General features: G+C 42.5%; 2 protein-coding genes across 4 annotated transcripts; one reads left to right on the top strand and one right to left on the bottom strand.

Moving 5' to 3' along the window:
• Nucleotides 1–84: 84 nt before the first annotated feature.
• On the bottom strand, nucleotides 85–11,120 carry LOC129859157 (neutrophil cytosol factor 2-like). Of its 2 annotated transcripts, XM_055928569.1 has the most exons (15): nucleotides 5,937–8,649; nucleotides 5,614–5,696; nucleotides 5,100–5,208; nucleotides 4,711–4,845; nucleotides 4,364–4,471; nucleotides 2,962–3,021; nucleotides 2,749–2,792; nucleotides 2,188–2,332; nucleotides 1,986–2,051; nucleotides 1,713–1,785; nucleotides 1,570–1,613; nucleotides 1,271–1,427; nucleotides 1,072–1,181; nucleotides 777–894; nucleotides 85–622 (listed from the first exon to the last, which is right to left on the bottom strand). In XM_055928569.1, the coding sequence occupies exons 1-15, from the start codon at nucleotides 6,108–6,110 to the stop codon at nucleotides 531–533; spliced, it is 1,518 nt and encodes a 505-aa protein (XP_055784544.1). In that variant the 5' UTR covers nucleotides 6,111–8,649; the 3' UTR covers nucleotides 85–530. The 2 variants fall into 2 exon arrangements, with proteins under 2 accessions (XP_055784544.1, XP_055784543.1); XM_055928568.1 differs by lacking the exons at nucleotides 85–622; nucleotides 777–894 and adding exons at nucleotides 8,662–8,881; nucleotides 10,927–11,120 and having other exon boundaries at nucleotides 1,177–1,427; nucleotides 5,937–6,083.
• LOC129859155 (GRB2-associated and regulator of MAPK protein 1-like) lies at nucleotides 10,008–19,398 on the top strand. 2 transcript variants are annotated; one of them, XM_055928566.1, is made up of 6 exons: nucleotides 10,008–10,502; nucleotides 13,675–13,815; nucleotides 14,721–14,851; nucleotides 15,047–16,240; nucleotides 16,516–16,691; nucleotides 17,051–19,398. In XM_055928566.1, the coding sequence occupies exons 1-6, from the start codon at nucleotides 10,382–10,384 to the stop codon at nucleotides 17,907–17,909; spliced, it is 2,622 nt and encodes an 873-aa protein (XP_055784541.1). In that variant the 5' UTR covers nucleotides 10,008–10,381; the 3' UTR covers nucleotides 17,910–19,398. The 2 variants fall into 2 exon arrangements, with proteins under 2 accessions (XP_055784541.1, XP_055784540.1); XM_055928565.1 differs by having other exon boundaries at nucleotides 17,048–19,398.
• Nucleotides 19,399–21,229: the final 1,831 nt, after the last annotated feature.

The following is a 21,229-nucleotide window of genomic DNA, read 5'->3' as shown; positions in this document are numbered from 1 at the left end:
ACTGTTGTGAATACACATAATTATTATTTATTCAACAACTTTTTGGTCTGTACTGTAAATCACAAATGAGATATACAAAAGAGATATATTCAAGTTGCCTGATTTTTATTTTTTTCATTAAAATCAATATAGGCTATATATAGGTCAATATAGGCTATTTAGATCAATCATAGTTTAAATTAATTAACAAATAATTAAAAACATACTACTGCATTACATTCAAATACGTAGAAAACAAGGGCATGCTTGATTTGTGCCTGCCAAAACAGTTATTAAACTTCATACTTTAACAATAACATCACACAAATCAGTAAATATCAGCCTAGTGAAGAAAAGTCCTTGCTTAGGTAATTACTTTTCTGACTTAAATGTCTTCCCTCAACGTAAATGTAGAAATCTGACTTTGTGTCTATGCTTTTGTATGTTTTTCTTTGATGACTGTTGGTTGACGGTATCCAGAACAAAGACAAAGTAGAACAAATCCCACAATCTCGACAGTCATTGTTCCTTAGCCTTTTGTTCTGATCATATTATTTATCTTTCATGGGAACTTCTTCCACAAAGGAGGCTGGGAATATGCCAATCTTCCCGTTGCACTGTCCCTCAAACCAATCGTCATTGACTGAAAAGAAAGTAATGAAAATGGGAGTTCTGTATTTTAAGACCACAGTAGGTTACAGCTCTTCCAGGATATCATCTAATAACAGGATAATAAACACTGACAACAGATTTCTGCATTGTTGAAATGGTGCCCTGCATGAGAGAAATTAGCTCACCTTTGGAGAGAAGTAAGATGGTATCTCCTTGATGGAACTCGAGGTCCTCTGGAGTTGAAGACTCGTAGGAATGAAGGGCCATCAGTTGAGTCTGGCTTTGCAGCTGCTCACTCATACCCTGTAGTGTAGATTACATGAAATAAGGGAAACAAGTACACATGACATCTGTCAGCACTAAGTTGTATATCCCATACACTCATTTTCTAGGAGTTGACTATTACATTTGTAACTTAAAAGTCTACACATCAAACAACTTATGACATTAAATACTGTATATACTGTACGACCACATTACCTCCTTGAGATCACACCACAGTGTTAGACGACCATTGTGGACACGGCTCCAAACATCTTCCATCCTCGTGTTCTCATCAATCACTATTTTACCGGAATCTGTGTGCATAGCTTGAGAAAAAACACGGAATCCCTGAGCTTGGTTTTGTAACAGAAATTAATGTTGAATTAAAGTTTTGAAGTTAATGTTTAAACAGGGCCATACCTCAAGGTGATTGCCATGGCAGGAAGGCCCAATTTGTTACTGATTTTCTCCAGAGTGGTTGTGTAGGGAAGTCCAGGCACCATGCAGATTGCTATGGTGTATGTGAAGTGCACTTTCACTACACACAGTGATGACTCTTCAATCTGGCAATACTAGGAAATTAAATACATGTACAATTATATTTTAAATGTGTACACGTAGAGTACTGAAAAACAATTGGTATCTACGCTGGATATTACATACTGTACATTTTTTTGTTAATGTATTTAAATCTATTTGATATAATTCTCATACCTCTGTTTCTGTGTCCCCAATGCTCTGATTTTCAGCAGCCAAAGCTGTTACAATAATACCCCCCAAAAAGTAAAGTTATTTGTTGCATAGAAAATAATTAAAATGTTAACTATACAACATATTTTTACATAACAGATCTTTACCAGATTTTCTTTGAGGTCTATTCGGTGGTTCTCGTCTAGGTGACGCTGGGATGTCATCCTTGTCTGTCCCATCCTACAAGAAAGCAATCAACCCAAGTAGGAGGAATCAATTAACATAGCAATTGAAGGGTAGGCTTTATTTTACCAGAATTTTGGGGATTGCCACTTAAAGGATTTTCAATTTGTTATAGCTCAGCATTGACACACACAGGTGTTAGAGTCAATGCCATCTTGTGATGAGGAAAAAACACAAAATAGATGGTAGAAATGTACCTGATCTTGCTTAGATGTTAAGGTTATTTCCAAACGCTCCAGGAAATTATAAGGAACAAGTCCCCTCTAAAAATGTAAAGGTTAAATTAATTCACTGAACACAGAGTATATATATTTTTCAATCAAGTATCTATCAGCATAATGAGAACAATAGATGCACATTTTTAATTCAAGCATTTTTTTATGTAATAACTAATCATACTCTTTCATTGAAGATGACAGATGCCCAGTTGTCTTCTCCGCTGTTCAGCACAAAGACGATATTGCCAGGCACCACAGCTAACTCATCACTTGTCTCGGGGACAAACTCAAAGAGGACAGTGTGAGGCTCACCCTCCTCCAGAGCCCTGTGGGGGGCGACAGAGAGATCCTGCATTGATATCCGGCACTGTCTCTTCTAAATGTTAGCATGTGGAAATAATACTAGGGAAACTAAACCAAAGCATGGATTGCCGTCATACCTTGTCCATAGACTGCTTACAGGGTAAGGAAACCAATTCGTAATTTGGGCGAACTATTCCTTTAAACTCTGGCAATCATAACAACCAAGGGCTCAATTCAATCTGTAGCGCTGAATGTTCCCAAGTTAACGGAGACTGCATTCATGGTAAACGCATATGTCGTCTCAATCGGAAATTAGCCCAACTTTAAATTTAAATCGCAATATAACGCTGAACTTCCGTGATTCGGATTGAATCGAGCCAAGTGTCAAACCAGCCCCACAGTCTGCTAGAATTAACATCAAGAGCACATTAACTTTTACCTTAGAACTTCAGGCGCCTTTGGTCTGGTAGGAACCTCTTCAACCTATTCTCACCATAAAAAATAGCACATCCCATTACACTGAATATTCCTCAATCAATTTTTCCATTTTAATTGTTGATAGTTTGTATTTTAATTATTGATCGTTTAAAAAAATGGTTTATCATTTTTAAGGCACTATTAAAACATCACATCAAATCATATGTTACTTCACCTGTGGCTGTAAAGGAGCAAAGCCAGAGAACTCATCCTGGAAGACGATGGAAGAAACAACCTGAGGATAGAGAATAAAGAGGTTCAACATGAAACAATACTTTATGAAATGCCTACTGATAAAGTGCCAAATAGCTATCCTAAAGAAAAACCCAAGGCTATTCCCAACAAATGTAAATTGCACATTTCAACCCAAGTAATTGACATGCATTTGATAGACACATCTACAAAGTTGCAACATGTTGCCTGTTTAAGATACAGTGCCTATAGAAATTCTACACACCCTTGAACTTTTTTCATATTTTGTTGCATTACAAAGTGGGATTGAAGTGTATTTCATTGTACTTTTTGGTCAAAGTGAAAAGGAAATTCTGCAAATTTGTACAAATTATTAAAAATAAAAAAATAAAAATATAGTCGTAAGTATTCACACCCTTTGTTTAGGCAATCATATATTAGTTCAGAACTAAAATTTGGTTTAAAAAAATCACAGAAGTAATTTTTTTGAAAATGTTATTTCACCTTTATTTAACCAGGTAGGCCAGTTGAGAACAAGTTCTCATTTACAACTGCGACCTGGCCAAGATAAAGCAAAGCAGTGCGACACAAACAACAACACAGAGTTACACATGGAATAAACAAACGTACAGTCAACACAATAGAAAAAATCTATATACAGTGTGTGTAAATGAGGTAGGATAAGGGAGGTAAGGCAATAAATAGGCCGTAGTGGCGAGGTAATTACAATATAGCAATTAAACACTGGAATGGTAGATGTGCAGAAGATGAATGTGCAAGTAGAGATATTGGGGTGCAAAGAAGCACAAAAAATAAATATACAATATGGGGATGAGGTAGTTGGATGGGCTATTTACAGATGGGCTATGTACAGGTGCAATGATCTGTGAGCTGCTCTGACAGCTGATGCTTAAAGTTAGTGAGGGAGGTATGAGTCTCCAGCTTCAGTGATTTTTGCAATTCGTTCCAGTCATTGGCAGCAGAGAATTGTAAGGAAAGGCGGCCAAAGGAGGAATTGGCTTTGGGGGTGACCAGTGAGATATACCTGCTGGAGCGCTTGCTACGGGTGGGTGCTGCTATGGTGACCAGTGAGCTGAGATAAGGCGGGGCTTTACCTAGCAAAGACTTGTAGATGACCTAGATGATACTTATCTAATGAAGGTATATTAGTGGTTTTAGGTTTTTATTAATCTTTGAAAAAATATAGAATTTTTCTTCTACTTTGACATTACAAAGTATTTTGTGTAGATCGTTGATGAAAAATTACAACTAAATCCATTTTAATCCCACTTTGTAACACAATAAAATGTGAAGAAATCCAAGGGGGGTGTTGACTTTCTATAGGCACTGTATGTTTAATTTTGAGAGAGAGATGAAATGGATACCTTGGCCTTGCCCAGGTAGTCCTTCTTCTCCAGTTCAGCCACGTAGTTCTTGTTTGGCTTGAACAGAACTTTCGCCGGGACCTCAACTGGCTCAAACAGCTTCTGCTTCTAAAGGAGTAACAGAGGATTTACAAAGGATCACCAACTTTGTTGAACACTCAGACACAGTGAAAATGCATAATAACTGATACACTTTTCACACTACTGAGCCGAGCTGCCTGGCTTGGTTACTCATCCACTATAGTTGCTGGAACAAACAATGTAAAAAAGAACAATCCAAGCCAGCACAGTATGGTTTGGGTCGACATGATAATGTGAAAAAGGCGTAATGGAGAAGGGCCACTGACCAGGATGCACTCCAGACCTCTGTCAATGTGGCTGAGTTTGGCCTCAGTCCTGAGGTTCAGAGCTGTCAGGAGGGTCTCTTTGGCTTTTTCCCACTGACCCAGCTGAGCATGGGCCAGCGCCATGTTGTGCAGTACCTGTGGGAGTGATACCAGTCAGAAAAAGTGTTGTTGTTGTAGTAAAACTACAGCTATACATCACCCCCCCCCCCAGGTTTCAAAGTGCTTTACATTGAAACACCCACCTATGCACTGCAGCTATTGTTCTCTGTGTGTACATACTGTGATGTTGGAACAGGTTGCTGTGCAGACACTAAAATACACATAATATATTCAACATCCAATTATTGTTACATTGGCAAGACTTCCATCATATCTTTATCTGGACTCACCTCACAAGCATATAATTTGTATCTCAGACCAAGAGGTTTGTAGTCGATCAGCTGGTTCCCCCTCAACTCCCTGAAGGCATGTTGGAAATCAGCAAAAGACTCCTCATACCTGCAGGCAAAATGAAGAGAAATCCATACTTAGAAAAAAAGGGTTCCAAAAGGGTTCATTTGCTGTCCCCATAGGATAACCCTTTTGGTTCAAGGTAGAAACCTTTTTGGTTCTAGGTAGAACTATTTTGGGTTTCATGTGGAACCCTCTGTGGAAAGGGTTCTACATGGAACTCAAAAGTTTTTTTTACCTTGAACCAAAAATGGTTCGCCAAAGGGTTCTTCTTTAGGGACAGCCAAATAACCCTTTTAGGTTCTAGATATAACTTGTTTTTTCTAAAAGTGTATGTTTGTGAATTGATTATTCATTTTAACACACCATTTGAAAGTATGGGATTATTTTTTAAATATGTTATTATAATACATCCAATCACATCCCATCCCTAATATGATAGATTTATCTTGCCTCTCTTTTTTGTAGAATGTCAATGCTCTTTGAAAGAATGCAACAGCCAAGTGTCCATCCTTTCCGATACTGCCATCGAAAGCCTGCGTGATATTCAGAAGAAACTCAGTGACTTCCTCCCAATGAAATAGTAGGCTACCACAAGTATTGTGTACTATAACGGCACTTCCCCTTTTTCTGTGACTTGCATTTTTGGGAAAATAACATGTCATTACAATGTGATAGTAACTATTAACCTTAGATGCAGTCTGATTTCTTTAGTAAAACAGGGAAAGAGAGGATTGTCTTTCAAGAATGATGAAAATTGGTAACAACTGCCATACCTTTTCAGCTGCATCTAGGTTCTTATTAATCAAATGTAGACAGCCAATGTTGAAAAAGATTTTGGAGTTCTTTTCCTGGATGTCCAGAAATGTTCCAAGGGAAGCAGCAGAGTCCCCCCGTTCGAAACAGGCCACTGCCTCATCCCACTGTTTTAGAGTATTCACAAATGACATTGTTCCAAATCAGGGAAATGAGCTACAGTGATCTGGAGAGATGAGAACAGTGGAGCCACTCTTCGTAGACTGACACATTTCTCACAAGGAGGTAGGCAGGAAGTGTGATGATGACAAATATATATTTTTTTTCACCAGTTCATGGTGTTGGCTACAACATGGCTAAAGATAGTATTTGAAATAAACATGTGTTTGGTGTCCATGCAAAACTGCTCTGGGCTCTAAACACATTTGTATTTACTTTATTTAACCCTATTTAACTAGGCAAGTCAGTTAAGAATAAATTCTTATTTTCAATGACGGCCTACTGAAAGGCAAAAGGCCTGCGGGGACGGGGGCTGGGAATAAAAATGTAAATATAGTACAAAACACACATCACAACAAGAGAGACACCACAACACTACATACAGAGAGACCTAAGACAACAACACAGCATGATAGCAACACCACATGACAACAACATGCTAGCAACACAACATGGCAGCAGCACAACATGGTAGCAGCACAAAACATGGTGCAAACATTATTGGGCACAGACAACAGCACAAAGGCAAGAAGGTAGAGACAACAATACATCACACGAAGCAGCCACAACTGTCTAGAGTGTCTAGAGTAAGAGTGTCCATGATTGTGTCTTTGAATGAAGAGATGGAGATAAAACTGTTCAGTTTGAGTGTTTTTTGCAGCTTGTTCCAGTCGCTAGCTGCAGCGAACTGAAAAGAGGAGCGACCCAGGGATGTGTGTGCTTTGGGGACCATTAACAGAATGTGACTGGCAGAACGGGTGTTGTATGTGGAGGATGAGGGCTGCAGTAGGTATCTCAGATAGGGGGGAGTAAGGCCTAAGAGGGTTTTATAAATAAGCATCAACCAGTGGGTTGCGACGGGTATACAGAGATTACCAGTTTACAGAGGAGTATAGAGGGCAGTGATGTGTCCTATAAGGTGGCAAATCTGATGGCCAAATGGTAAAGAACATCTAGCCGCTCGAGAGCACCCTTATCTGCCGATCTATAAATTACATCTCCGTAATCTAGCATGGGTTGGTTTGGCAGCTGGGGTGAAAGAGGAGCGATTACGTTACAGGAAACCAAGTTTAGATTTAACCTTAGCCAGCAGCTTTGATATGTGCTGAGAGAAGGACAGTGTACCGTCTAGCCATACTCCCAAGTACTTGTATGAGGTGACTACCTCAAGCTCTGAACCCTCAGAGGTAGTAATCACACCTGCGGGGAGAGGGGCATTCTTCTTACCAAACCACATGACCTTTGTTTTGGAGGTGTTCAGAATAAGGTTAAAGGCAGAGAAAGCTTGTTGGACACTAAGAAAGCTTTGTTGTAGAGCGTTTAACACAAAATCCGGGGAGGGGCCAGCTGAGTATAAGACTGTGTCATCTGCATATAAATGGATGAGAGCGCTTCCTACTGCCTGAGCTATGTTGTTGATGTAAATTGAGAAGAGCGTGGGGCCTAGGATCGAGGCTTGGGGTACTCCTTTGGTGACAGGCAGTGGCTGAGACAGCAGATGTTCTGACTTTATACACTGCACTCTTTGAGAGATTTAGTTAGCAAACCAGGACAAAGACCCCTCAGAGACACCAATACTTCCTGCCGGCCGACAAGAATGGAATGGTCTACCATATCAAAAGCTTTGTCCAAGTCAATAAAAATAGCAGCACAACATTGCTTAGAATCAAGGGCTTTGGTGACATCATTTAGGACCGTTAAGGTTGCAGTGAAACATCCATAACCTGAGCGGAAACCAGATTGCATACCAGAGAGAATAGTATGAACATCAAGATAGCCAGTCAGTTTTTCCAACACTTTTGATTAACAGTGCAAAATAGAAATTGGCCTATTGGCCTATAACAGTTAGGATCAGTCCTTTAAATAAAGGATGCACCGTGGCTACCTTCCAAGCAATGGGAACCTCCTCAGAGAGGAAAGACAGGTTAAAAAGGTCAGAGATAGGCTTGGCGATGATAGGGGCTGCAACCTTAAAGAAGAAAGGATCTAAACCATCTGACCCATAAAACGTTTTAAGTCTATAGGCACTGTAGTAGTATGGAGTTAGATATCTGCCAAAGGGTTGAACGCAATGAGTTAAAAGTTGCATTTTAAGAATTTCCGACAATACGCCAATGCTAAGGGCTGTGCTAAGGGCTGCATGCACGACGCTAAGGGCTGCATGCACGACGCATGCACGACGAGTGCCTGGATACAGCCCTTAGCCGTGGTATATTGGCCATATACCCCAAAGGTGCCTTGTTGCTATTATAAACTGGTTACCAACGTAATTAGAAGAGTAAAAATAAATGTTTTGTCATACCCGTGGTATACGGTATGAAATACCAGCGCTTTCTGCCAATCAGTATTCAGGGCTCCAACCACACAGTTTATAATAATGTTTAGACAGAGCGTTGGGGCTGTTTACACATTTCTTGTGAGCGTGAGACAGGTATGAAAACGGATGTTGCTGCATACAGTAGAATGCATTGACAGTCCTGACATGGACTAGGCATCCTACAGTCAGCTCGGCACCAGCTACTGTACCAAGAACAGAGATATCTCTTGGCTGTCTTCTTGAAGTAGCCTAGGCCCAGTGATCTTCAACTGGTGTTGGAGTAGCCTAGGCCCAGTGATCTTCAACTGGTGTTGGAGTAGCCTAGGCCCAGTGATCTTCTGCTGATGTTGAAGTAGCCTAGGCCCAGTGATCTTCAACTGGTGTTGGAGTAGCCTAGGCCCAGTGATCTTCAAGATGGATATTGGTAGCCTATGCATGTGGCATGGAGTGGGAAAACAAAACAAATACCTGTGTTTTGTTTTCCTATGTATTTAATCCCCACCCTACAGGCCTGACTTCCGCAGCTTGGCTAATCAATTATTTAGTTTCTCAGTTCCGTGGGCATAATATGCATAACATATTAAAATCACAATATATGCGTTTATATATACATTCACCTGACAGTTAATTAGGAAGGTTACACCCATCTTGTTAGGAAGGCTACATCCACCGGGTTGGACCCCCCTTTGCCTCCAGAACAGCCTGAATTATTTTGGGCATGGATTCTACAAAGTACCGGAAACGTTCATTGCTCAATTGGTACCAAGGGACCTAAAGTGCCAGGAAAACATTCCCCACAGAAGTACACTACCGCCACCAGCCTGTACTGTTGACACCAGGCAGGATGGGTCCATGGACACATGCTGCTTACGCCAAATTCTGACTGCCATCAGCATGACGCAAAAGCATTCGTTAGACCAGGTGATATTTTTCCACACCTCAATTGCCAATGTTGGTGATTGCATGCCTACTGGAGCTGGTTCTTCTTATTTTTAGCTGATAGGTGTGGAACCCGATGTGGTCGTCTGCTGCAATAGCCCATCTATGACAAGGATCGACAGGTTTTGTGTTCCGAGATGCCATTCTGCACACTGCTGTTGTACTGCGCCTTTATTTGTCTGTTTGTGTCCCACCTGTTTGCTTGCACGATTCTTGCCATTCTCCTTCGACCTCTCTCATCAACTAGCTATTTTCGGCTACGGGACTGCCTCTGACTGGAGGTTTTTTGTTTGTCGCAACATTCTCGGTAAACCCTAGACACTGTCGTGCTGAAAAACCCTGGAGGGCGTCTGTTTCTAAGATACTGGCAACTATGATCATACCACACTCAAAGTCGATTAGGTCACTCGTTTTATGCCATTCTAACGTTTAATTGAACAGTAACTGAATGCCTCGATGCCTGTTTGCCTGCTTTATATAGTATGCCATGGCCACTTGACTCACTGTCTGTAGGAGTGATCCATTTTTGTGAATGTGGTGGTGTACCTAATAAACTGTCTGGTGAATGTATGTTATATGCATACCATATTATGTTTGTCAGAGTGATAGTTGTTTGAGTAGGACACAAACTATTCTCTCTTGGGTTCAGATATAGTACCCTATGCTCCCCTGTTTGTATTGAGGCTTGTGTGTGACCCTGCGGTAATTGCAACGGCTGACTGGCAGACAAGGGAATCGTTTTGGAAGTAGACGTCTGGCATGTGCAGATATCTATGGTTTCAATACATGGCATTTCCTGTCAACTTAGGGGTAACTAGCATACTAGCTAGCAAGGAGCTAACATGGCTGCGCGACTGTTCATGATAGCTAGCTAACCTCAAAGTAAACAAAACAGAATCGTAAGAAAAGTATAGGTTACATGAGAGAACAATGCATAGCTAGCAGCAACGGGTGCGTTCATGCTAATGTGTCGCGAGTTTATAAGCTAACATGGACCTTGGATCAATGCTGTACAACAATTTGAAAGATGTATCATGGAGCACGACGTCTTTACCCTTAGATCGACTTGTCAGTGTTTATAGACTGCCGCAAATTGTCAAGTTGGACAGTGGTAAGGCTATTTTTGGAGCAATTTAATGTTTTTAGGAGGGGCTAACCAGGTGATTTGCTGCATAAAATGCCAGTTAACTAGCCTCCAACCTAGCTAAGTTGACTGGCTTGTTAATTAGCTAGCTAGCCTAGTTGCATAGCCATACCGTCTCTGTAACGTTACTCTGTCAACGTTGACATCAGCTAGTTAAGTTACTGTCGTCAAGAAAGTTGTAAAAGCTTAGCTAGCCTTTAACTAATTAAAGTTTCCAAAATACAATAAATGTATAAAAGCTTGTAGCTAGCTATCTAGATTCACTCCTTGCTATCTTGCTAAGTCTTTATTGTTATCAAGCTTAAACACAACAAGTTAAAAAGTTGGAATGCATCGCAGGAGCCTTTTCTGTAATGACATAGTTAGCTACCCTCCTTAGCTAGCTACCTACCTTACTTCGTACAATGCATGCATACAGAAAAAAATAACGTTACAGTCACTGTAAAATGCAGTCCACCAAGAGTTTGAGAGAGCAATATTTTTTAAGTTATTTTTAGCTAGCTACATAGGTATCTAGGTACACTGCATGATCAAAGGTATGTGGACACCTGCTCGTCGAAAATCTCATTCCAAAATCATGGGAATTTATTAAAGAGTTTTCTATAACAGCCTCCACTCTTCTGGGGAGGCTTTCCACTAGATGTTGGGACATTGCTCCAGGGACTTGCTTCCATTCAGCCATAAGAGTATTAGTGAGGTCAGGCACTGATGTTGGGCAATTAGGCCTGGCTCACAGTTGGCATTCCAATTCATCCCAAAGGTGTCAATGGGGTTGAGGTCAGGGCTCTGTGCTAGTAAGTTCTTCCACACCGATCTCAACAAACCATTTCTGTATGGACCTCACTTTGTGCATTAGGGCATTGTCATGCTGTAGCATTAAGATTTACATTCACTGGAACTAAGTGGCCTAGCCCGAACCATGAAAAACAGCCCCAGACCATTATTCCTTCTGCACCAAACTTTACAGTTGCCGCTATGCATTGGGGCAGGTAGCGTTCAGCTGGCATCCCTCAAACCCAGATTCGTCTTTTGGACTGCCAGATGGTGAAGCGTGATTCATCACTCCAGAGAATGCGTTTCTACTGCTCCAGAGTCCAATGGCGGTGAGCTTTACATCACTCCAGCTGACGCTTGGCATTGCGCATGGTGATCTTAGGCTTGTGTGTAGCTGCTCGGCCATGGAAACACATTTCATGTAGCTCCCGACAAACAGTTCTTGTGCAAAGGCGGTTTGGAACTCGGTAGTGAGTATTGCAACCGAGGACAGATTAATTTTACGCACTCGGCGGTCCCTTTCTGTGAGCTTGTGGCCTACAACTTCGCGGCTGAGCCTTTGTTGCCCCATAGACGTTTCCACTGCACAATACCAGCACTTACAGTTGACTGGGGCAGCTCTAGCAGAGCATACATTTTATGAACTCACTTGTTGGAAAGGTGTCGTCCTTTGACTTGGTTTCTCAAATGACTGCCTCACCTGGTTCACCAACTACTTCTCAGAGTTCAGTGTGTCAAATCGGAGGGCCTGTTGTCCGGACCTCTGGCAGTCTCTCGGGCCGACTCTTTTCTCTGTACATATCAATGATGTCGCTCTTGCTGCTGGTGATTCTCTGATCCACCTCTATGCAGACGACACCATTCTGTATACATCTGGCCCTTGGACACTGTTAACAAACCTCCAAACGAGCTTCAATGCCATACAACACTTCTTCCGTGGCATCAAACTTCTCTTAAACGCTAAAACTCTTAAACTAAATGCATGCTCTCCAACCGATCGCTGCCCGCCCGACTAGCATCACTACTCTGGACGGTTCTGACTTAGAATATGTGGACAATTACAAATACCTAGGTGTCTGGTTAGACTGTAAACTCTCCTTCCAGACTTACATTAAGCATCTCCAATCCAAAAGTTAATCTAGAATCAGCTTCCTATTTCACATCAAAGCCTCCTTCACTCATGCTGCCAAACATACCCTCGTAAAACTGACTATCTACCGATCCTTGACTTTGGCAATGTCATTTACTAAATAGCCCCCAACACTCTTCTCAGCAAATTGGATGCAGTCTATCACAGTGTCAATCGTTTTGTCACCAAAGCCCCATATACTACCCACCACTGCGACCTGTATCCTCTCATTGTCTGGCCCTCGCTAGATATTGGTCGCCAAACCCACTAGCTCCAGGTCATCTATAAGTCTTTGCTAGGTAAAGCCCCGCCATATCTCAGCTCACTGCACCATAGCAGCATGTGCTCCAGCAGGTAATTTTCACTGGTCATCCCCAAAGCCAACACCTCCTTTGGCCGCCTTTCCTTCTAGTTCTCTGCTACCAATGACTGGAACGAATTGCAAAAATCACTGAAGCTGGAGAGACATATCTCCCTCACTAACTTTAAGCATCAGCTGTCAGAGCAGCTTACCGATCACTGCACCTGTACACAGCCCATCTGTAAATAGCCCACCCAACTACCTCATCCCCATATTGTTATTTTTTTGTTGCTCTTTTGCACCCCAGTATTTCTACTTGCACATGTATCACTCCCGTGTTAATGCTAAATTGTAATTATTTTGCCACTATGGTCTATTTATTGCCTTACCTCCCTAATATTATTACATTTGCACACACGGTATATCGTTTTTTCTATTGTGTTATTGACTGTACGTCTGTTTATCCCATGTGTAACTCTGTTGTTTTATCTGGGCCAGGTCGCAGTTGTAAATGATAACTTGTTCTCAACTGGCCTACCTGGTTCAATAAAGGTGAAATAAAAAATAAAATGACGGTGCTATATTGAAAGTCACTGAGCTCTTTAGTATGGCCAATCTACTGCCAATGTTTGTCTATGGAGATTGCATGTATGTGTGCGCGATTTTATACGGATGTGGCTGAAATAGCAGGATCCACTAATTTGAAGGGGTGTCCACATACTTTTGTATATACAGTGTACGTAGTTATTTTTTACAACGTCTACATAAAAATAATAGTGATATGCAAATCATGTCAAATATAATATTCATGGTGGACTGATAACTAAAGTTCTACATTTCAATGATTGTGATATTACTGTAGTCAAACATTTTGTAAAAAATAATTAAAAAATGATGGAAGTGATATCATTTGAATCAGTGTCTCTCTTCTCCAGGTGAGTTGGTGGACGGCTTACGAGACCATGACTACCTCTTGATTCATTCCTGTCGGCAATGGACAACAATCACTGCACACAGTCTGGAGGAGGGCCATTATGTCATTGGGCCCAAAATAGAGATCCCAGTGCATTATGAAGGTTAGTCAAATCGCTGTTCCATTATGAAATCTACTCTGTCAGAGGTTCACATGTTTATTCAGATGTATGTGAATGCCTTACAGAGTTATATTAATCAGTACGCTACTACCCACTCAACCTAACATCGACTATGACTCTCCTTTGCCACGATCTAGCATATCATTTAACCAACCTATTTTATATCACACAAATAATCCATTATGAACTTTCTAGAGGCTATTCATTTTGGAGTAATACTCACTTTATGTGGACTGATTACAGACAGATCTTTTCTTATAGTTTATTTTCTTGTTAACAAGCCTTACAATGAGGTTCTAAAGCCATTTCAGTTAATCAAGAAAAAGACATCTGTACAATCAGTGCTTATAAATCCTGTGCTAGTATAAAATTTGCAACATGCAAACATGCACATAGTACTGTTTGCTCAGGGAAATAGGTTTAGAACAGGCACAGGCCTGTTTCACTGATCTTAAAAGCCTCTCAGGCTCAAATCAATGATTACACAGATGGGTCCATTTTATGTCAATGACTCGCTGCTGCGCCTGCGCCAATCCAACTCTTCTGGCTGATGAATACTCACACACTGACATATGATCAATGCTCTCGCCTCACTTACAGCATAGGGGAAGTGTACTTAGTCACTTCAAACTGTAAAACTGATTAACGGAAACCCTGTACGTAACACTGGAACAGTGGGGTTGCAATGAAAACTTGGCCTGGTGCAGACTCAGACTTCTGATGGGAACCAGGGGTATTCGGATAGTAATGTTCAGTGAGAGATTTCAGAAAATGTTTATTTTCAAGCACAGACTAAACTAAAATAAGGGCCTATCCTTTCCAGGAACAGAAACAAGGTTACATGCAAGCAAGTTCTCCCATCTTATTCTTTCCAACCCCTCCTGTAGGTCAGTTTAAGCTGCTGGAGCAGGACAGAGATGTCAAGGAGCCGGTGCAGTACTTCAACAGCGTGGAGGAGGTGGCCAAAGCATTTCCCGAACGGGTTTATGTCATGGAGGAAATTACGTTCAATGTGAAGGTCAGTTGCTATTGGTTGATAGTTAATCAAAAGATGATTAGTGTTATAAAGTGACTTGCAAATTATGTATGTTTCCCGAATTCTACAGATGTGACATTGTCATAGTAGGAGTTCAATTGGAGTGTTTTTAAGGGGTTAGAGATGTGATTTTTAGGCAATGAGACTACAATCTAACACAATCTTCTTGTCTCACAGATGGCTTCAGGCGAATGCAACGAGGACACGGAGGTGTACAACATCACACTAAGCACTGGTGATGAGCTCACCCTCATGGGCCAGGCAGAGATCCTGTACGCCAAGGCGTCCAAGGAGAAGTCGCGCTTCAACACAATCTTCAAGAAGATCAGCAAACTCAACTCTATCAGCAAGATGGCGAACCGTGGCAAGATGCCCTGCCTCATCTGCATGAACCACCGGACCAACGAGAGTGTCAGCCTGCCCTTCCAGTGTAAGGGCCGCTTTAGCACCTGCAGCCCGCTAGAGCTCCAGATGCAGGAGGGCGAGCACACCATCCGTGACATCGTGGAGAAGACCCGTCTGCCCGTCAACGTCACTGTGCCTGGCAGCCCGCCGCGCAACCAGCACGACCTGCACCTGATCCGCGAGGGCCACCGCTACAAGTTTGTCAACATCCAGACCAAAACGGTGGTGGTGGGCTGCGTGCTGCGCAGTAACAAGATCCTCCCTGTCCACTTCCCACTCCACATGGCCTCCATGCCCAAGTTCATCATCCCTGAAGGGCTGCTGCAAAGTGAGCTGTGGCTGGACACCATGGTGCACCGCTGGTTCACCTTCTGCCAGGAGCAGTTTGACATTGACGACTATTCCCGTGCTGTGCGCGATGTCAGGACCGACTGGAACGACGTCGACGGGAAGAGCCCCAAGAAGAGCAGTGGGAGCGGTAGTAGCAGCAGCAATGGCTGCCCCTCCCACATGCACGTGCCCAGCTCTCTCACGTACGCCCGCGACGAGCTTACCCAGTCATTCCACAGACTGTCTGTGTGCGTCTACGGCAACAACCTGCACAGCAACAGCGAGGTCAACCTGCAGGGCTTCATGACGCTGTGTGGGGACTGGGCGCTCCTGCCGCCCGAGGGCGTGCCGGTCGACTCGGTCGACACAGAGTACCTCTTACCTGAGCTGCTGGAGAACATGAGCCAGTCCGTCCTTAAGTCGGATGTGCCCTACGAGGAGCTGTGGCTGGACCACTTGAGATCAAGTCGGGGAGGAGGGCACAGTGTTGGCGGCGAGGACCCGAGAAGCACCAGCAACACCATCGGCACCTCCATGGCGGTCCTATCGTACCCCGTCTCCTCCAGTCATGTGGGCCCAATGATCAGCTCTGAAATTTGTCTACCTCCGCCCCCAGTCCCTCCAAAGTCCGAAGCTGTGAGTACACATGAATTCCATCACCATGGCTACATTTACCAACTAATTTGAAATTATTATTATTATTATTATTACCAAGCAAATTGAGGAAAATATTTTAAATTACTGATATAATTTGCTTATGATCATCAGATGTAGTGTTTGAGACATTACATTGTAACAACAATTTAATATTATTTCTGGTGTAAACAGCCTCTCACAGATAAAAACAAGAAAATGATGAACCCTGTAATCATTTGTAAAGTTAGTTGATTTTCCTTCACCTTCTTCTCCAGGTGAAGGAAGAATGTCGTCTATTGAACGCCCCTCCCATTCCCCCCCGAAGTTCCAAGCAGATGATGTCCACCCCAACGATGTCCACCACAACGCCGGCTGGAGCTAAGACGCGGCAGACGGAAACGCGCTCTCCAAGCCCTACTCTCTCCTACTACGCCTCAGGCCTACACAGCATGTAAGGACTGGGGGGCAAATCGCAATATGTCGCCTCATCCTTTGCACACACCTCCCATTGAGTTTAATGCATGATATACACTAAGGTTCCATGTCTCACATACGCCGCTTAAGGATTTGGCCCTGCACAGTCTATAGTTTTTATTCTGGTCCTATATTATACATGGAAATGTCAATAAATAGTACTTATGCACACACTTTCTTACATATTGCTGACTAGTCAATAGCTTTTGTTTCCTTCCCAATGGTCTGGAGTGTTGGGCTTTGTAACATTATTTCAGAATACTTTAGTAGTGTTTAATCTCAACTTGTACCTAGTTCTTTTCACTAACTTTGGTATTTTTCTTTTGCTGCCAGCAGTGGAGGAGGAGAGACTGAAGTGACCGAGGCGGAGGAGCAGAACCACGTGTGTTACCCCTGTAACTGGGTCAAGACCAACGAGGACAGCCCTAGAACACCTCACGTGAGCCCACCGTTCGACGGCGTCCCTTCTAGACTATCGTGGCCCAACGACTTCTGTGGAGGGGCTTCTCAAGGCATGGAGGAGTTCCTGCCCATCCACTGTCAAAGTTACTACAGCTATCCCCGAAAAAGACCCCTGGGCACGCCTAAGTCGCCATGCACTTCCAGCCTTTTTGATTTTGACGGAAGAGAGCAGAGCAGTAACGCTGTCCCCTTCAAAGCCTCGTACACTAATCAGTTTTGCACCAAGTCGTCGAGCTACACCCTGGAAATGTACAGAGATAATACTATTGAAGAATGTAACACTAAACAAAGCCTGTCGTGCCCCATCTTGCCACCGAGGACGCCCAAATCAAACGAGACAAGTAAAGGTACAGATGCAGTCAAAGGTACGGAGCAGGACACTCTAAAGTGCCTGGTCAGCCAACAACACGATCAGGTCACGGCGACAGACATATTCTCCATTTCCTATCCGCCCCTCCCCCCACCGTCACTATCCTCCCTCTCTGCACCAGCCCCCGGAGGACCTTGGCAACCACCCACCAACCTATCTGGACTCTCCATCGAAGAGTTGTCCAAATCGTTACGGTTCATTGGCCTCTCCGACGACATTGTGTCTTTGTTCGTCACGGAGAAAATCGATGGAAATCTTCTCCTGCAGCTCACGGAAGAGATTCTGTCAGAGGACTTCAAGTTAAGCAAACTCCAAGTGAAGAAACTTATGCAGTTTATTAACGGTTGGAGGCCTAAAATATAACCTAACCCTTTAACAAAAGTACTAGTCTAGGAAGAGAAAAAAACATGCAATGTGCTGTGAATGCCGACGTAAATTTTTGCCTTCAGTTTTGTACTCTGGGGGTTGTTTCATAGCATGAGTTGGCCAGACGATTTTCCACAACATTCTGAAACAACTCTGCACATTATAGTTCTTCGAGAAAGATAACACTTGAATTGGGCATGGTATATAACTGACTATATAATCGCTCTCAATAACCCATAGTCCACTTTAAGCTTTCTTGTGGAACCAGAAAACCAAGAGTAATCTCAGTGTATCTGGAAGTTGGCTGCTTAACTTGTTGATCCAGCTCTCCGAAGTCCAACCCTGGTAACCATTACAGTTGTCTAACTATGTCACAGGGATGTGTTGTGTATTAACTCTTGTCATGTTCTATTATGTTTGATTTCCTCTTTGTCCTCTTTAGGGACATTTTCTCTCAACTCTGTTACTACCTGCTTTAACCCAAAGCCCTTCCACAGAAGTAATTGGAGGTTATTCATGAAAGTTTGCGATAGCAGGCACAGCTGCTAAATTCAAGCGATGGCATTTAACTCATTTATAACAGTGTGCACTTCTTGTTGCCTTATTATAATACTGACTTAATATGCAAGTAACAACAACCAATATAATGTAACTTCAGATTCTGCATAATGTAAGATGCACTTGTCAAAAAAAAGAAGACTTTGCCAGGTCAAATGGACTGTACAATTGACTCATGAGATTGTGAAAAGCCACAAGGTTTTTAAGCAACGTTGACTTTACGTGTAATGGCTAAAGAAGGGGAAGCTTTGGGGATCAAGAAGGAACTATGTACCATTACAGAAGGAACATGTATTTGACTAAATGAAATGGAGAACTTGTTATATAGACTGCAAGGATATGTTACATTGGTGAAAATATTTAATTACTGAAATAGCCATTGATTAATTTGATATAAACTGAACTAACAATATTTTCCCTTTTTATTGTGCACATTCACAAATACAGACTTTCTCAAACTTGAGACAGACCAGACTAATCTGCCTTAATTTAACCCACCACAGAACTTTAACTAAACTACATTTAGCTGGGGGCCGTTCAAGAGGGTGCTGCATTATGGAACGTTCAGATAGATAGATATGTATTCTATAGCACAGATGATTGCCATGTATTGAAAAGAGAATCATGTTGGCTCTATTCATTACATTTATATCTGCAATATTCAGAATGTTTCACCTCACTGAATACACCTCAGGTGTAATTTTTCCTTTGTTTTTGTGTCATGAAATAGTGTAATGTTATGTAAGTGATAAAAGGGTGGTAAGTAATTGTAACTGTAAAATGACCAGTAGGACAGGACTAAACTGTAAAATGCTCATCGACAAACTGGTGTCATGGAAAAACTGACATTAATGTTCATGAACAACCCCTATTATATTTTGACTTAACTTTCTATGGTTGTGTATGATCAATAAAAATGGACACATTGTCTTGTCTTTTGGCTGAGTTACAATGACGACAACCTTTACGCCTTTCGCACAAATGCACATGGAAGGACTGCTGTTTAGTGATAAGGCTGCGTAGTAATGAAGGGCCATGTAGTGCATCCCAAACAAATTGAAAAGCCTGTTAAACAATATAGAAGTGTAATTTGAGTGTGTGTTTGGATTCATTAACTTAATTTTTTCAAGCGTAACAAATTACTGACGAGACTAAGGGAATAAGGTGGTCCCGTGTGGCTCAGTAGGGTAGAGCATGGCGCCTTTAGCGTGTGGGTTTGATTCCCACGGGGACCAGTACAAAGAAGAGAAAAAAAGTCTGAAAATATGCACTCAAGTCTCTGAGCGTCTGCTAAATGACAAACAAAATAAGGGTTCATGTTCCAACTTCATAATCTGTAAGAAACAACATTGGCACTATAACATGAGCAACAGTCATTGACCCTGTGAATACTATAGGAATGCATGCTTTGTTTCTCCCTTGAAGAAATCTGTGATCCAGAACAATTTCTTGTACCTTTTAATGTTTTGTTGGGTCAGTGATTACTTCAAGGAAGGAAGAGCGTGTTTTTGAAGTATTAGAACACGTTTTGTCTCGGAGGAGCATCTTATTAGTAGGTGTGTGTGTGTGTGTTTCAGATCATGGGTTCCCAGCCCACCTAGAATGTTGGGGTCCAGCAGACAGTCCACCTGGCTCTATACCGACAGGCCCTAGGGCCCCGGCCCACTCAGAACGTTGGTGTCCTTGGCCTGGTCCAGCAGACAGTCCACCTGGCTCTATACCGACAGGCCCTAGGGCCCCGGCCCACTCACAACGTTGGTGTCCTTGGCCTGGTCCAGCAGACAGTCCACCTGGCTCTATACCGACAGGCCCTAGGGCCCCAGCCCACCCAGAACGTTGGGGTCCATGGCCTGGTCCAGCAGACAGTCGACCTGGCTCTATACCGACAGGCCCTAGGGCCCCGGCCCACTCAGAACGTTGGTGTCCTTGGCCTGGTCCAGCAGACAGTCCACCTGGCTCTATACCGACAGGCCCTAGGGCCCCAGCCCACCCAGAACATTGGGGTCCATGGCCTGGTCCAGCAGACAGTCCATTAAGGGCTCTATTCAATCTGTATGGCTGAAGGGATACAGATTTCGCGATAGAAATGTAAAGGTAATTTCCGATTGAGCCGACATGAGCAGCGTTTTCTGTGAACGCAGTCTCCACTAACGCCTTTAAATTTCAATCGCGCTCTAATGCAGAACTTCAGCGATACAGATTGAATAGAGTCCTAAAACTCCGGTTCAGCCATCCTGCCATAGAAATGTTTAAGTCTGTAACTCAAACAAACGGAGATAAATGACTTGTGCACTGCGATTAACTGATAGGTGATTTCTGCTTTAGCCGACATCCGTGGAGTTCACGGCAAATTGATCTCAGCAAATGTCTGGAAATCTGCCTTTTAAAAGGAAATTGTTGTGCACAGGTTGTTAATCTGCATTAGATTGAATCCTGGTCAAAGTGTTTTAATTTTCATTACTCTAATACTGCCCATGCAAAGCTGACAGTCTGCACTTTAACCTCAGTCATTGTATCATTTCAAATCCAAAGTGCTGGAGTACCGAGCCAAAACAACAACAAAAATGTGTCACTGTTCCAATCCTTTTGTTCTTCTAATACACTATGGGGTGATAGGCATACAGTAGTTAATGAGTAACATCTACTCCAGGACCAGCAAACTTTAAAACATTGAAGCAATGTGACTTGTTGGATAGTAGTCCTGGTGTTGTATTTATTTAGTATTCTTTTTTAAAATTAATCAGCTGGATTTGATCAAC

This window comes from Salvelinus fontinalis, chromosome 7, assembly GCF_029448725.1.
Source record: "Salvelinus fontinalis isolate EN_2023a chromosome 7, ASM2944872v1, whole genome shotgun sequence".
NCBI classification, from domain to species: domain Eukaryota; kingdom Metazoa; phylum Chordata; class Actinopteri; order Salmoniformes; family Salmonidae; genus Salvelinus; species Salvelinus fontinalis.
This window is presented reverse-complemented; position numbering and strand designations above follow the sequence as displayed.

What these genes read in the sequence shown, in the direction of transcription:
- LOC129859157 (XM_055928569.1), bottom strand. Translation starts at nt 6,110, where the DNA reads ATGTCATTTGTGAATACTCTAAAACAGTGGGATGAGGCAGTGGCCTGT. An exon ending in TAGACCTCAAAGAAAATCTG is followed by an intron (nt 1,614 to 1,712) that starts GTAAAGATCTGT and finishes TTATTGTAACAG; the next exon opens with CTTTGGCTGCTGAAAATCAG. An exon ending in GGCAATCACCTTGAGGTATG is followed by an intron (nt 1,182 to 1,270) that starts GCCCTGTTTAAA and finishes TTTTTTCTCAAG; the next exon opens with CTATGCACACAGATTCCGGT.
- LOC129859155 (XM_055928565.1), top strand. Translation starts at nt 10,382, where the DNA reads ATGGACCTTGGATCAATGCTGTACAACAATTTGAAAGATGTATCATGG. An exon ending in AAATTACGTTCAATGTGAAG is followed by an intron (nt 14,852 to 15,046) that starts GTCAGTTGCTAT and finishes CTTGTCTCACAG; the next exon opens with ATGGCTTCAGGCGAATGCAA. An exon ending in TCCCTCCAAAGTCCGAAGCT is followed by an intron (nt 16,241 to 16,515) that starts GTGAGTACACAT and finishes CTTCTTCTCCAG; the next exon opens with GTGAAGGAAGAATGTCGTCT.